The sequence below is a fragment of the Micropterus dolomieu genome, linkage group LG14, assembly GCF_021292245.1.
Source record: "Micropterus dolomieu isolate WLL.071019.BEF.003 ecotype Adirondacks linkage group LG14, ASM2129224v1, whole genome shotgun sequence".
NCBI classification, from domain to species: domain Eukaryota; kingdom Metazoa; phylum Chordata; class Actinopteri; order Centrarchiformes; family Centrarchidae; genus Micropterus; species Micropterus dolomieu.
In genome coordinates, this window is record NC_060163.1 from 14413864 (window position 1) to 14431409 (window position 17546).

Here is a 17546-nt window from a genome sequence, read left to right on the forward strand (position 1 = left end):
TGATCAAAGTAATGGACAGATAGGAAGCGATTTGCGCTGCGATGGCCGCGGGGTTCAGCACAAAAGTTCACTGTTTTGAACTTTGACAGTGGCGTGCGCGCAAGGTCCCCGTGCAGTGCGCTGTGCTGCGGTCGTCGCAGTCTATCTGAAAGGCCCATAACAAGGACGGTATGTGGCCAAAGTGCTGGTGGAACCAGAGTCAAGTATCCACTTGACTGGACTCAGAGAACAAAAAGGTTGGATGCACACTGACAGCAAGTCTGCAGTAACAGGAAGGCAGCAATGATTTTAAGCTAGGCCTTGACGTAGAAGTCCTCTGATAAGTAAGGTTCTTTGTTGATGGTTAGAAGCCAGGCCGGGGCTGCCGGTTAGGAGTTTGAAGAAGGAGCTAATGCAGCTATGCAGTGTGCGTTTTTATATCCATTCAGGAATGGGCACAGCTGACAAAACAGGATGCGTGAGAGAAGTGACTATTCACTCCAAACAACAATGCTAAAGAGGTTAGCATATATGCTACTAGCATCAGTCATGTAAGAACAGCAGAGTATTCTTCATTGAAAAAAGGGTAGAGAATGGCACTGAAGTGCCTGACGATTTCCAACTGTGACTTTTCAGATGGTCTGGCACGGTCAGGTTAACAGTTGCTGAGAGTGGGCAGCGGGGGGCTTTGGCACCTTGGTGTCAAAAGCCCCTACTGAAGTCGACTGCTGTGGTTGCTGGAAGTGTACACCTGGGGGCGCTGGCATCCTGATGCCAGGAGCCCCGGCTAGAGTGAGTTTCTAGCAGTTGCTGGAAGTAGGCAGCATGGGCGCTTGCATGTCAGCACTGGATTATGTGATGTGATTGCCGAAGCTCCCTGTATCATTTGCCCTCGATGATGTAGGGTGCTGCTGTTGGTGTAACAAAACCTCATGGGAGATGGAGTGCCCCAGAATTTTTCCATGGACGGCTGGGGTTGTCATGTTGTTTACAAGTTTAGGTTTCTTGGGGTAGGGTGTACTCTATTAAATTGTATCATTGTGCCCTCTACTGATTGGTAGCAGACGTTCTGGTACCTCGTAAGTCTTCACTGAACTTGACTGCGAGAGCCGTGTTGTTGGGAAGATAGTTTTGTATGACGGTGTTTTGTTCTCTTTGTGCTCAAAACAGGAACAAACCTGAGTTCAAATAGATATGCCAGTGCAGCAGAACACAATGCAGCGTAGTTGGGACCTGCAGAACATTCTGGGTATGCTGGCATCCCAGTGCCAGAAGCCCCTTTTGGAACCAGCTGCTGTAGTTGATGGAAGTAGACAGCAGGGGTTGCAGGCATCTCAGTGCCAAAAGCCCCAACTAAAGCAGGCTGCTGTGGTTAGTAGAAGTGGAAAGCTGGGGGTGCTGGCATCCCGGTGCCCCCTGCTAAGGCTGGCTGATGTAGTCACTGGAGCTAGATGGCAGGGGTGCTGATGACTCAATGTCATTAGTCCTGTATGATGTAGGCTGCTGGTGCTGTTGCTGAAAACCCTGATGAGAGATGGAGGGCCCTGATTTCCAGTGTTGGTTGACTTGAAGAGCGCTGGTGTTGACATGCTGACACGAAAGCATTAAAAGGTTTTGCTGTGTTGTTCATTCTGGAAAAAAATGTTTAGCTTTTAGCATTTTTTGAAGAGTGGCTACAGTTCAGTAGGAAATTTTAGATGAAGGTTGGATGTCGGGAGATCTTGCTGGAGTGTGGTAATGCAGCGATCGGCTGCTTGTTGTGAGCTGGAGAATACACCAGGTGAACTGTTCTTGAGATGGAGTAAGTTATAGCTGGGCTTACCTGCTTCCTGGACGGCTTTAGGGTTGTGAAAAGTGGTGTCTCAGGCATGGAGGTCCGATGGGGATAGTAAGATCGTCGTTTGTAGTAATTTGCATTACAGAATGGTAGCTCAGCGTGCTTGAGCTGATGTTGCTTGGTCTCAGTTCAAATACAAGAGTGAAGAAGAGGAGATGGGTTAGGTGGTTATTTATGGAAATGCTGTTAGTGGCATGATTGGGCATGATTGTTGTGTGGTCCTGCTCCTGAAACTCTGCTAGATAGCTCCAATCATTTAAACTTTTCAGTTGGGGTTTTAGATATTTGAATTTAACAATAAATGATCATCTACTTAGCTACTTCTGCAGGTACTTTTTGTACATCCGAACATTTTCAGAAATCATCTTTAAACAGCCGTTGGTGTTCAAGAATTGATGATATGAAAGCTTCTGTCTTGCGTCTCTGAGAACATATGAGTATTGTCAAACTCACTTTGGTGTAACAGAACACAGCCTTGTGGCACACCAGAGCTTTTATTGTAATATTCTGAGGTCATATTTCTGTGGACTTCTCTGTGGCCCTTACCATTCTCTAGCCCCATGAAGTATTCATACAGTATGCTCACCCCAAGCTTTTCATCATTCCTGAGGGTGAGTCAGTCTCTTCCTAAAGTAAGGCTAGTTCGTTACCACCACTCCAGCCTCCGGCAAATGGGAATTGAGTTTTTCTGCCTTGTCTTCCGAGTCTGTGTGCCCCTATTCCTTCATGATGGTGCATGTCTGTTTCAGTGCAGTGTGTCTCATGGGTGTATACCCTATCTCTTTTAATTTGAGACACAATTCTATTGCTATAAAGGTGTTGATTTACCTCAGCAGATGTGTTTAACTATGCAGTTACATTATCTTCTGTCTTTTGGTTTTGTTTCTCTTAAAATCGCTTTGAAATTAATCCTGCTGTGCTTGAAGTGGGCCGGTACACACCAGTTTTTGTTTCCCTTCATTTAAATTAAGACATTTCCACTATAAATTGAAAAAAAACATCTCCAGAATGCTGTAATTTAAGAGTTTAATGCTCAAAATCCAATAGACAAACATCTAATGTTTCATCAAAATAGTGTTAAAATATGTTCTCCCCACCATATGAGTCCCCACCACTTTTCTACACAAAGTGACAACCTTGTTGACAGCAATCAGCAAACCTTTGAATTGTTGAACTTGTTGTTCTGCAGACACACATAAATATGTACAAATGTTACATGTGACAGCGCAGGTGCACACAGAAGTTAGATGTAATAGTTCAGGGATGTAAAGTACACATAGTGTAAAGGCAGTGCAGGTGGTGCTGATTTTAAAAAGGTGCAGAGGATTTAGTAACTTATTGGTTGGCTAAGGCTTGGAGCACTGCTGCAGAAATCATTGTTACACAATTATGTCAGCATATACTGCACAAGTCTTTGCATTTATACTCAGCACACCTTAAGAGAAAATGTCTTGGTCTATAACGCTTGAGTTCAGACAGTTTACATGTTTTTGGGGAAGTTAAAGATACTGGACTGGTGTGTCAATTCATCATAGAGATGGTATGGAAGCCACTGACCAAAATGGACTTCAGTTCCATCCTCCCCTCTTCACCTGCCTCTACAGAGCCACCCTTTTGTTTACGACTCACTGCCCCCATCCTCCACCTTACTGCTTCAAACGCACACAGTAGAAACCACTGTGTTCTCATGGTGAGTGGTTATTCAGCATACACGAAATGTTTTGAGCCTCTTTAAGAACACTCTGCTCTGTTTGTCCTTGTTAACTATTTCCATTTTTATTAATATTTTTTTCAGTCTCATCCTTTAAATAAAAACCCAGAGAACATATGGGGCTGCACCACCCATAACACATGTCCTCTCCCCTAGATGGCTGCAAGCTGAAGGAGTGGGTGGGAGAGAGGCAATGGTCTGGGGTCGCTGTGTCAAATCTGTGGAAAAATAGGTTTCACTTGTTAATCTTTCCTTGGTCTGTTTAGCTCATGCCCCCTCCTGGCTTCTTACAGCCTGTGATCTTTTCACATCCCACCTTAAGCTTCCTTCACACTGTTCTATTATAGCTTTTGTTTCAGTGTTGTTGTGTTATTACTGTCTTTTATTTTTGTCTTCCTCCTGGCTTCTTCCCTGTGTATGCTCTGACAGCATTTTGAAGCTAGATACAGGGCTTCACTACATACTGAGCCACCATACATTCCTGTCACCACATTGTGGTGTTAATATACTGTAATAGCCAGCTATTGTGCTATGGGACAAAAGGCCTGCATCTAAATGAAATACATTAAACTGTGCTGAGACAGGATTGGTGTCAGTTGAACTTTGTGGACTCATTTATAAGGTGTTTTTTGTCTGTGCAGCAGTGAAATCATGTGATGTGTTCTGGCTTATCTGAAATTCATTTTTTACTTTGACTTAAACACATCTAATTAACAGCTATAACATTTACACCAAATGTTGTACCACTTCTTAGCTGTCAGCCACTCAAAGCTGTAATTTCCAATGACACCCTCAAAAAGCTTTCAGATTGTGCCAACTGCAGTTCCGTGGGCGGGGCTAGCTTGAGGGGTGTTTGTTTCAGTGTGTGACACTAGACACTGTTGTGTTATTAAAGAGCCTCAGCACAGGCCACATTTGGCAAAGTACTAACACAGAAATGACAGAGCAAGGCTGAACATGATTGAGACTGTATAAAACACATGTGTTGGCTATCAAACAGGCGCACCACCCTCTTGTTTGTAATCAGTAAAGAATGCTCACTACCTACCTTTAAACATGCATATTTAATTTAGAGTGTAAAAATAAGATGTGAATGATTTATCATTCACATCAGGTCAGTAACACAGAGATTTTCACATCTAGAAAGAGCAGGTGCACATTAGCACAGATATATGATAGGAAAGTAGTGATGGGTACTACTTTTTCAAACAATGGAAGAAAGCTGCACACAGAACAAATTCAAATTTAAAAAAAAACATCTCATGAAGATGAAAAAAAAGTGTGCAGGAGCAAATAATAAATGAGCACAATATGTGACCGTTTTTCCAACACCTTACAAAGAGGGTGCATTCAGGAAAGTGCTAATGCGTTATGGTGATTGCACTCTTTTGATGAGACCTTTACCAGTGTGCATTAGGCTCCAATTACCTTGGGATACTGTGGAGAGATCAGCCATATCAGTGCCATCTACATCCTCCACCTGCTCAGGGTCAGTTCTGTCTTCCACAATCTGCCAGTGCATCCCGTGGTGGCTTGTAAATCATTTTAAGCTACTTTTTTTCTGTTCCACGCTGCCATTTCATGTTACTTAACCAGGAGTTTGTTTTTATGATTTTTTTCATCACGTGAAATAAATCCCAAAATGAAATTTTTCTCCTTGGGCTTGCACTGTTTGTCTCCAAAATGTTTTGGTGTTGTGTTTCTTAAAGGTAAAGGTACTTTATTGTTATTGTGGTACTTTATTTGTCACATACACAGCGAAATTCATTCTCTGCATTTGACCCATCCCTGAAGGGAGCAGCGGGCAGCCACCGTACAGCGCCCGGGGACCAACTCCAGATTATAATACAGTGTCTGGTCAATGACTGACTGAAGAACCTAACATGTTTTTGATGGTGGGGGAAACCGGAGCACCCGGAGGAAAATGGAGCACCTGAAGGAAACCCACACAAACTCCACATAGAAAGGCCGGGGCAATTGGGGTTGAACCTGGGACCTTCTGGCACGGTGACGGTGGATAGCACTGTGGCCTCACTTCTCCATTATGCTTCAATATGGCAAGTGAATGTGCCAGCAAATTACAGTTGTGGCATTCTCAGTAGTAAAATACCACTAGCAAAGTGCCATTTTAACATTATTTGTGTACTCTACAGAATTGTTGCTGTGCTTGCATAGTGAATTCAGGATCCATGACACGGCACAGATTAGAATTTCCAATCTGCAGTGTGTCAAAGGAATCTGTCAATGTGAACAGGACAAGCAGATTTTTCCTGTTTAACACATGATGCATTTATTTTAAACTGTAATTCCCCTCTCAGTCCATATCAGATATAAGTGTGAACAAAGAGCTTCTGCCAGTAGAGAAATTATTAAGACACACATCATACATCATTCTGTCAAGCACTTTAAACTCTGTTTTTAGAGAAGTGCTACGCATGTTAAGATGAAACAGATGATAATGATGATAAAGATATGACTGGAAATAAATCAACAATACGTAAAGATTTACCTTTTGGAGTTGAAAGCTGTATTGAAGCCTGGGAGTAGATTTTGACATGAGGCCAGAGGCATTGACACCGCAGTCTCTCAGGCTGCGGCTATCAGAGAAATGAGCCTGGAGTTTTTCCCTGTGTCTTCTGTAGAGGAAGGCAGGTACAGAGAGAAAGACAGAGATTGCAATCTTATGACTAAAATGAGGTAATCCAGACTTGTTGACATTATAGACAGTAATTAAAAATATATATATATATATTTCAATGAGACGGAAACAAGCAGGAAAAATGACCATGGTGGTATACTTCACTATAAGGGTATTTCCTATCTCCCGTCTAATGATAACACGCTCTGATAACAGTTTTCAGTCCAGTCGTTGATTTCTACCACCCACTTGGCCTGGTCTTTAGATGCACATGTAACAGCAAGGTAGGTGATTATATTTATTGATTTGTTACCCTTTATTCCCAAGATGTAATTACTTTTAATACCCAGTAAGATGTGTGTGAAAACAGGCACATACATCACAAATAGTACATAAGCTTTGAGTCCTGCCAGTAAACTATCACAGTTGCCTATTCAAGGAAGGATTTCACTTTACTACTATTCATTCTAGACAGGCGTGTATTTTGGAAATGTGACAATGAATTACCATTTATATTATTTCACAAAAAGAAAATTGCCACTTTTGATTGATCTTAAAGCAAAACAACGAGATTTGACAACCGTTGTCAAATGTGCCTTTAAAGGTCAAAGTGACAAAATGAACATCACTCAATTTGCAACTCACATGTGGGATTTTTTTTTTCCTAGAGCTTTAACTGAAGGTTTGATGGAGGTGAAAATGCTTAAACTGGCAAGAGACATAGCATTATGAGAGAAGATGTCGTGCACAAGTGAAAATGTAATCAAGGCAATGTACCGTGAAACCTCCATTACATGCCTTTGTGATAATATTCTAGGAAAAGAAATACCTCCAGAGACATCAGAGTTAGGGGAATATAAGGAGGATTTCTGGTTGATAACATGTTTTAATGTATACTGTCAAGTGAACATGTCAAGCTGAAATTTGTTTAAACTTGGTTTCAATCAGTTCCAATCTTTAACATTAAAAAGCTCTAATAAACAAAATATGAGAAAGAAAAGTAAAATGGCATCATTTAGCTATGCTAAATATAGTGTTCCTTCATTTTGGATTAAACTTTGATTGGATTAAAAAATTAATTGATGCTTAAGAGTTTTGGATTAAATGTTAATTCACCATTAAATGTTCATTTTTAAATACTAGGTTGCTAAAGTCTCTCTGCAGCTGGGGCCTGTTAAATGTTTCCTGTGCAAAGGACATGGCAAAATGTTCAAATTTAGGAAGTAAATGACTAAATTGGTGAAAAAAACAAGAAACTAAACAGCAACTAACTGATGGTTTGGATGGACTGACACCCAGTGCTGTGACCCACTCTCAAAAAAAGAATGAACCAAATGACTAACTTCTTGAAAGAACACTGAAAGCAGTGATCGAGTTTTATAAGTACATATAATTAACAGGGCTTTGACTTTCCTTTTTATGAATCTTTAAAAATGTATAAGTAACTCTCTTCTCTCTAACTCCTCTGTATAGTCTTCAAATACCATCAAGAATGCAACTTCACTCGTTAATCTTCTCTGTGAAGTACTCATTCGAAGAAAGTGTAGGTCTTTACCGAAGAGCAGAATAAGTATTTAGTAGGAGAAACTGTCAAACAACATTTGGGGAAAAGAAATTCAATTTAACAAGGACTCTGGGTTTGGTTACTTTCCGGGACATTATTTGTACCGTTGAGCCAGGACTCTCTGGTCACGCTGGCACTGGCACTACTTAGAGTGCTACAGTACTGAAAATAAAACCAATTTTTATTTATCAAGACCAATTCAATCAACACAAGCTACATTAAATGCCCCTTTACACTCTGCTATTACTTTTGTTTGTCTACATTCCTTTACTTTCTTCTTCCCTGCGGTGAGTAATTGACTTTGGCGGGCTGCTTTCGCACTTCGTGATTCCCTCTTATCCGCACACATGTACACACACGGTTAATGTTTTTGAACTTACTCTTGCCCCTGTCTTATCTGTGTATTTTGTTTTGGATGAAGCATTTTGTGACACACCTGCTTACTAAAACCACTTTACAAATAAATCTTACATGAGTATCTGTCCCAAATGCATCCTACGCAATTTAGATTTGATGCCCTGCTAAAACATCCTCTAGCTGACTCACACTTAGAATTTCATTGGGCTCCATGCCATAATAGTAAAGTGCTCTTTCTGCACAGCCAGGGGCATACTCTACTAATGTGGTGCTGGCTGGCATCACTCACTTGTTGCGGCGGTAGAGAGCCATACATGCCACTCCAAGAAGACAGATCCCTGAGGCAATGCTGAAGATGGACAGCACCTGCCTCTGGTAGGTGTCACCACTCTCTGCGGAGGAGAGAATACAGTTCAGGCCCCTGAATTTCTACTGTGACACAAAGGATATGGGTATGTGGGTGTGACTGAGCAGGGAGGAAGAAATTCATCATGAATTAACATAACGAACTCACACAAACGGTGGATGGACGTGCACACAAAGCCACTCATAGACATCTACACACAATCTGCATTAGCATAAAGCGACCAATGCTGCTGTCAGTAAATGTCAGTGTTTGAGCATGGGATAGGGACATGGCAGACACAGACAGGGCTCAGTGACATGTGCTAAGTGAAGTGTGATAATCATTTCGTTCAGACAAACCCAGCAGGCAACACCGATGGACTGTCTGCACAGCAGGGGCCACACTGAGTGTGTGCGTGCATGTACTGTATGTGTGTCAGTATTCAGAGACTGATGGTGACAGGGAATTAGCAGCAAATGAATGCTCCCGGAGCTTCTTGTCAGACCCCTGCACATCAGCAGCAGAGGCTTAGGGTCAGAAGCAGCTGGGACAAGTAGCAGTTGATCCCAGAAGATATCTGTGTGACTGAGCAGCTGGATTGCGGAGCTGCACAGCTTAGTGCATGGTGCAGGGGTGAAGGCGGTGCACGCATGGGCTTATGACTCCAAATAGTCTAGTGGTCAAAAATGAGCGCAATCTAAAACCTGCATGTTGGTATGTTAGTTATCCACTGACATCAACTGTGGAGAGCTGGTGAGATGTCTGTGTCCCACTGTCATTCAGGATCTTGAACATAACCTCCTGTGACATTACTCAGTCACTCAAGAACAATACAATCCCCCAGTGTCTGATCCCAGCACCTTGACAACTGCAGGGTAAAGTGCAGAAAACATCACCACAACCTGTCCATGACCTTTGAGGGCTTGTCTTTGAGGCTTTTGATGCTGTCAACAGAGAACTGTCCTGGGAGGTCGTCTTCATCCGTGCTTGTCTACCCAGGTTTATCAACTTCCTACAACTCTTGTTTTATAGGCACAGTGACTGTTGGAGAGCTTCTTGTGTTGAAAGCACACTGGAGTGCAAACAAGCAGTCTGTTTGCACCATTTTTTTCTTTCATTTTCTTCCTCTGCATCACATCAGTGCTGCATCAACACATTTGAGGGATCGTATGGTGTAACTATGGTGGTGAGTTCAAACCGGTGGGAAACCTTTTTAATATTACAATGCTTCTGGCAAAAGATAAAGATAACATATGAACACATCCTGGAGTTATAACGTGGATATAAATGCATGGTATATACACACATCAGAGTGCAAACGGCCCACTCGGCTCCTGTGAAAAGGAGGCAGGATGGGTTTGAATTGAAATAAACAGTCCAAAGAAATGCTGCGGGGGTGGCCAGCTGTGACACACTAATGCATATTTAATACTTCCAAACTGACAAATTGCAAATGTGCTTGATTTTGGTCACATTTTTGGTTTTGCATTAATGTTATAAATAATGGATTCAAATAATGACAATTTAAAGTTGGCATCTTGAAAAGAGCAATTAAGCGTGTGACTAACAGGCCGATATTGTTCATCATAGTCTGGCTGGTACCGGATTTCTGATATTGACAACAATATATAGATTTTTGAGCAATATATAATAATATATGTACCTAGATTTGTGTTTTTTTCATACCAATATAGTGGACATTTTGCCTAGGATCCATCAGATACGGTTATAAGAGCTGTGTTAAAGATATGTTTGGGGCAGTATATTTCCCAGAAGAAAAATAAACTTATTAGCAAAGATGAAAGTATGACATTGACTAATATGTTATATTATAAAGTTAATATAACATATGACTCTATTTCATACAGTAAATCTTACAAGAAATTAAATCATAAGTAATATCTATAAATATATGAACTTTAACTGGGAGAAATGACGATTGGCTTCAGTTTAGTATACTGAAATGTCTTCAGGTATATCTGCTAATATAGATGGTTATATACAGTGTAAAACTATAATAAGCCAATACAGCCGATAATATCAACCCTGAGGTATATCTGGCAGGCTCAATTATGCATAATAGAAACAATTCACGTATTTGACACTAGTATTTTGAAACTTGTGAAGAGAGTGGTGGAGCTGTCAACAAGTTTTTGACTCGCAGATTCTTGAACAACCTTGTAATTTGTCCGGAACACAGCCGTGGATATCTTCATGCGTCACTTTACAAATAAACAACTGACGTTACCTATATATCTTATATTTGTGCCCCCTGTAAACTCTCCGGCCTTTACCATCAGTGCAATGACCTTTATGACGGTTGCATCTTTGAAATACATGGGAAATATCTTTCTCTGCCAACACATCAGCGCTCATGTGGAGCACCACCTGAGACAAGCCTCTGCCTTTTTTTGTGTGTGTGTGTGTGTGGGTGTGGGTGGGGGGAGATAGATGAAATAGGCTTTTCCAAAATCGTAACATAAAAACAGCTGTTTATAAAGCTCTGCTGAATGGCTGCAAGGAAAAACCAACATGCAGTCTGTACATAAAACCATTACAGGCCTTTCATGCCTGATGCCTACAAGGCATTCTTAAAATTAGACTAACTGAACAGCCTCAGCTATATTGGCTAAGCCATATCATATTTACACAAGGACAACACAATCCCATATGGCCAGCTATGTCATTGCTATCACTCTCCACGTGACGGAAAAAAATGCCAGACCATGCTAAAGTATCCATGACAAAATGGGGTTCTCAGCCCGAAATAAATCAGGGCAAACTAGCGAGACACACAAAGCTTCAGCTGCTGGCCCAAAGAATGCAAGAAAATCAAAAGACAAGATCATAGTTCGAGCACTCAATCTCACTTCAAACAGGGCTTTGCTGTATTCTGACTGACTGTCTCAGACTGTCACATATCGGACTTATATAACCACTATCAAAGGATTCATTGCAACAGCAGAAGACGAAGTCATAAAGGAACACAATGAATAAGGAAGTGAGGATGCACAGGGCTTACCTCTGTCATCTGTCCAGCTATAAATCGATCAATCCTGTTCTCATTTCCTCTAATGAATCCACCCACCTGCAGTAGCATTCTGAACTAATTTAGTCCCTAACATTAAAACTACCAAACTGAGGAATATTGTGTGCACGGTGGGCTTCTCCCTTTGAGAGTGTCGTCTCCTTCCGTCTATTTCCCGGAGCAAGCGTGTGACGTGATGGCAGTGTATGAAGCCTTGTTAATGGAAAACTTCACAGCATGCAATGTTGGTTTTTATGTATGCACAAAAGGGAGCCAGAGAGTGAGGGAAAGATGGCAAAGGGAAAATGAAAAACAGTACATGTGTGGTAGAGTCTGTGTGTGTCTGTGTGAGTATCAGGGATTATATATTCCCTCTGGACAAAGAATAGTGTGTAATTATTAAAGAAAGAGGGCTAGATGGTTTGAAAGTAACTAAAGTAATATCAACGAAATTCCAAAACACGTTTTAATTGTATTTTAACTGCCTCTTATTCCATTGGTAGACATTTTGTGGTTGCCCAGGCTTTTAGATAAATCATTTTGTAAATCCAGATGAAGTAACTCACAACACAAAACATTTTTTGACACCATATATAATGTACACAGAAATTGCTACAAAACAGACACTACATACATGTAGCAGGCGAGCAGACACACATTCACACATGAACTGCTGCAGTCTTGTCTTCATTGCTCTATCCTCATTACATCACTCCTGTCTAACGGTACTGTTATTCATGCAGACAGAATACGCCTAATTCACCACCACTGTGTTTCCATGGCGACTGGCCCGCATTAATTTTCCAAGGTGAGTGGCCTTGTTGTGCTGGATTGTGTGTTTTGTATGTGGTATTTCACAGGTGTAAAGCACATAAAAGATTGATTGAGCCAATGAAAAGTTGTCTTACCCATGAACTCGATACCAAGTTCATCCGCTGTTCCATTCAAGGCCGGGTAGCATAAGAAAATGGAGGGAACGGGTAAACACAGACAAAGGGGGGTGGGGGTGGGGGGGGGAGAGAAAAACAGTTACAACATAATGTGCCTGTATCTTACTCAGAATTCACCTTAGGGATACACACACTCCATAAAGTTGGTTTGACGGCTTTCTCTGACATGGCTCTCCCTTGTGCACCAGGTAATGAGCCACCCAGCCCAAGATGCTTGGTATGCTTTTCCGTGATACACTCTGAATTTATACAGCCTGCAGTGGCTTTGAATGAAGAAAGAAAACAACAAAGATATGGGGGCTGAGAGGATTAGAGGAAGGATCGGGAAAATAAAAGTTGAAAATGACATATCATATAGCTTTATGTCACTGACGTTGCTTTGCACAGGCCTTTTATATTGATTTGAGCCTGAGGCATTGCAGTAATTGTCCTGCTCTGTCTCCACGCACAGCTTTTCAATATTCACAAGCTGGTCGCTTTAAGATGCGCCCCACTAACACACACGTTCACTTACATGTGCACCCATAGGCATACAGTACATTACACTCTTGTATGTCTTTGTCTCTCGCACACACACACAAACACACACACAGTCTTCATGCTGTTAAGTCTTTCCCCCCAATCCCAGTGCTGAGGAAACAGATAAAAAGGAGCACTCGTGTTCTTTCCATCCTGACAGTGCCCCTTTTTCATGTCACTGTAATGTAATCTCATTTAAATTAAAATGAAACCCTCACTAGTAATTGCTTTTCTGACAGAGGTGGTTTGAGTTTTAAATAGAATGCGGCTTGCCAAGCTCCTGACAGATTATGTGGTGGGCACTCTCCAAAAAAGTGGCTAACAGAGAGAAAGAAAAAAAACATCTGTTCCTGGACACATTTTGATTGTACCATGGGACAATCTGTCAGTGCTGTGGCTTTATATGTTAGAGGGAAAACGAAAACACCCCAAAGAACTTGAGCAAGATTCAGATAGGCAAGAGACAAGTGAACATTTGGATGAATGGACTATAATAATTGCATAAGGTTATCTCGCTCTATTAAGGGGTGTGATAAGAGGAAATAGGTCTTTTTAATGTGAATGATCAAATTTGAAATACAGTTAGCAAAGTCATGACATTTAGGGAAAGTTTCAGAGAGCATTTAGACATATTAAATACAAAGCCAAGTTTGTCATTCACTCTACGACTCCCTGGCAGATTCTTAATGAGGCAAGGGGATTTTCATGATTGCAGTGATAACAGGAGATAAATGAGAAAAAAGCCTGAAAAGCAGGTCTGAAATCCCCAAATTAATCAATCATTTATAAAATTAAATTATGTTTTTCTTTTTAAATAGGAAGGAGGTGTCCTTATTGAACACAATTTAAGTAATCATTTCCAGATTTATCTACTGCAGCCATGGTGATTATTTACCAAATGTCAGCATTTATTACATGCTCCTACTGATTCAGTCTCACAGCAACTCACAAACTAATGATAAAAACAGCCAATCAATTCTGGCCAGCGGACAATATGCTCTTTGCCATGAGGAGTTAGCCTTGCCATGAGAAATAACTACATGATTAAGATATGGTTGACATTTTTGTTACTAGGTGCTTACCGCCACTGTGGCACAAACACTTGGCAAGGCCAAATAACTGAATGCAGTAACTTACTGATGTTGCCTGATCTGTATTATCCATTCAAGCCTTTCCCTGAGATTGCCCATGGCAACAGCCAGCACTTTTCCACTCTAAATCGCCCTGACTGTCACAGCCTGTGCAGATGATGTCATTACAACACTGATACATATCCCATCCGCTGGAATTGCTGTGTCTGGAGACATTCACCAATCATAATACGCACAGGCTCCCAATCCTTCGTACTGGCAACTCAAAGCACCTGGGGGAATCACTTACAGTGTCTTGTGGGAGCCTTGAGAAAGCTCGGAGAATACCTGTGCATCATGTCAGATGCTCTTGGCCCGATTAAGAGGCAGAAATCTGGTGAGTGGGAGAGACAATGGCAGGAGTGAATCAAATCCTTAATCCCCTCCTTCACTTGGGTGAGCAGGGAACTAGGAAGCCAATGCGCCTGTGTGTATTTGTGTGTGTGTGTGTCTGTGTGTTACTGAACCCAACATCCTGTGTAGCTACTTAAACCAGGCCTAATATCTGAGATAAATAGTTCAAATTAGAGGCTTGCCTTCTTCCTCTTTGTAAAGCTGGTTAAAACCAACCGCCAGCTCACCTCCCTAATCCCCCTCTTCAGTCTTCCACCAAACATCATAGTCTAAATGGTGCAACTATCCAAATTGAAAACTATTAGCATCATGTTCTAAACTCATTCCGGAGTTTTACCGGTTATAAACTAAATTGCAGCCTTCCTGAACCCCAACACTTCCCCACTGTGCACCACTACGACCCCAGCAGCTTCTCCCCAACTCATTTCCAAAGCTGAGTTCACAGCAGTACAGCTGGAGTACCTGGCAGGGAGCCTCTTTCTCCTTTTGTCCCTGAGCTTTTGAGATGTGCACAACAGTCCCCGCATCTCTTTCTACCTCTGTAAGGATGTGTGCATGACGGAGTGGCATTGTGTGTACTGCTCTTTTGAGTGGCTGCTTTTGTGGCCAGTCAATAACAAGACAAAGGATGAGGGGCGATGGATGATTTGTGACTGAAAGGTGCAAAGAGATCGATTTCAGCAAAAAAAAAAAAAATAAAGAGAGCGAGAGAGAGAGAGAGAGAGAAAAAAGGGTGAAATGAGAAAAGTGTGCATGGCAAAAGAAACTTCTTTCACCCCAAGGTGTGATTTGTGTCTGTCACGTCAATAAATGAAGATGTAGAATTAAACAAACTTAGCTTATACACACAGAGACACGCATACACACAATGATTTGAATTTCACTGGAGCTTGTCCCACTTGTAGTTGTTGTTAGTGTGTGCATGTATGTGTGTATGTTATTACATGATTTTGGCTTTAGAAAGCAGGATAATCCTCAAAACCCTTGCTAATCTGGGTAAATTTTAGATTACTCTGTATCAACAGAGATCAAAATGGGCTTCATTCCTCTCTCAAATCTTCCAGGGTACACTTATCTCTTACGGTGGTTGAATGATTGTGGCCACAACAGTTTCTTTGGTAAACAGGTGCATGTGTGGAGTGACGATAGAAGGCAATTTGTAAACAGTTTATTGTATTACAGCCACCATTAATCTTTTTTTTCTTTCTAATAACAGTTTGGTTCATGGCACAAAATTACTACTGAAGATAGTTTTGACAAATCTTTAATGTACTAGATGGATACTGTATAGTTTTACGCCATTTACTGACAACACACCTATTTCATGTACCAACCTATTGTTATAAATACATACTATTATATAAATTACATTTATCATGTATAAACATTATAAACTTTGTACTAACAGAACCATTAGACACGCTTTCATGGCTGTACAGGATCCCAACTATACAGCACGATGTTGCATAATAGAAGGCAATACAACACAACTTAAAAAAAAGAGGAAAAATGACAAAAGAAAAACATTTCAACACAACCTGAAAATCCAACACAAAAGTGAAAAGTGGACATGTTCACAAGATTGGTGTTTGGCCTTCAAGCCCCTCAAATCCTTCAGTTAGATGAAAGCAAAAGCTTACATAACCATAATAAAGTATACTGGAAAGTACTTGCAAGTATACTTGCTTTCAATTTAAATTTTTATATTCATGACAGGTCTGGCAAGGCTTCACTTTAGATCACTGTTCATATGCAGGCTGTGTATATATGTACTTATGTAGCGTACACACCGGGGGTGGATGGGGATGATTCTGGGCTACAACAGTTTGCTATGGAGCCTAATTTAATGACACATCTGTGATGGGAGGTGTGGTGTCTTGCCTACAGTATGAGATGTACCAACACTCACCACCTTCTTACTGTAGCAACCGAGCAAAATTTCCACCTACAGAATGTTTTCTCTCTCCCAAAATACTACTGGAATATTGTGCATATGTGGAAATGTTGTTCCATATATTTATTTGTATGCATTTTATTCCCCCCAGCTATGCTGGATTCTAAATACATTCACATTTTATATAATTACACTTTCTTTGATGTATAAGTTATAATATATTATTAATTGTTTCAGACAAAATTATATTTATTCTAGAATTTGCTTAAAATCTCTGTGGCTCATTATTTACACCTCGTAGATATATGCAATCTGTGGCGGAGGGGGGCTGCTAATAAGATATAGCTTTGATTTAACTGGTCCCAAGATGAAAAGGATGGGAATCACTGCCTTAAACCACTCTGGCTACAACACATGAGCAGTAACCAGAGCAGCAACAGTGCAAATATAGCTTTGTAGTTTAGGTGTTAAAGCTGTTGTCTGGGAGAGTCATACATTGAAGTATTGTGTTTTCCCCACACACTGATCCATCTGTTTTACAGGCTTACCTTTAGCGACTGTAAAAGATGCATGTCCCTGAAACACAGGTTTTAGTCAGCTGAAAGATAGATTGTTGTGTTTAATCCACTGACAAAATCCATCCATTTTAATTTTCGGCTTCAACCCTGCTATATTTTAAAGTGAGTTATTCATAGTAATCTTTTCCCAAGAATAATTTTGATGAAGTGTTTTCAGTAAGCTCACACACTGCAGGAAATATAGTTTTTACATTTGTAAATAAGGTCAAATGTTTATACAGTAAATGTTACTGCAGAGTCTTAAAGCAGGGATGTGCGCATAAAAAATGCATACACCACATTAAACAAACACTCTTTTATATTTTCCCTTGTGAGGCTTATTGTCTTATACATTTTTAATAAATGAAAATGCCCTATAAATGTGTTTCAATCTACTGTATTTGTTTCTTATTAACACATTGGGCATTTTATCCATTTTCAGGCAAAAAACAGTAAGATTCAGCTTATTTCAAAAACCAATATCAAAATCTCCTGATCCGGACACACAGGAATATCGATGTCTTATTAGATAAAAACATCCCATTGTGAAAACTGAGTGCCATGAGGGAGCATGAAACATGCTTCGTGACACTGGCTTGTGACCCCATTAATAGACTCTCGGTAGACCTGGCACCATCAAACAGAAGGTTATAGGAGTTAAGTTTTCTCTCAGACTCTTGGT

General features: G+C 40.8%; 1 protein-coding gene across 1 annotated transcript in view; it reads right to left on the bottom strand.

Moving 5' to 3' along the window:
- The window catches only part of nrg3b (neuregulin 3b), a 189224-nt gene that overhangs the window by 11323 nt on the left and 160355 nt on the right, over window positions 1–17546 (bottom strand). Inside the window, 3 exon segments of the mRNA XM_046069874.1 lie at window positions 6037–6163; window positions 8376–8478; window positions 12369–12395. Of these exon segments, the coding sequence (XP_045925830.1) occupies window positions 6037–6163; window positions 8376–8478; window positions 12369–12395 (257 nt within the window).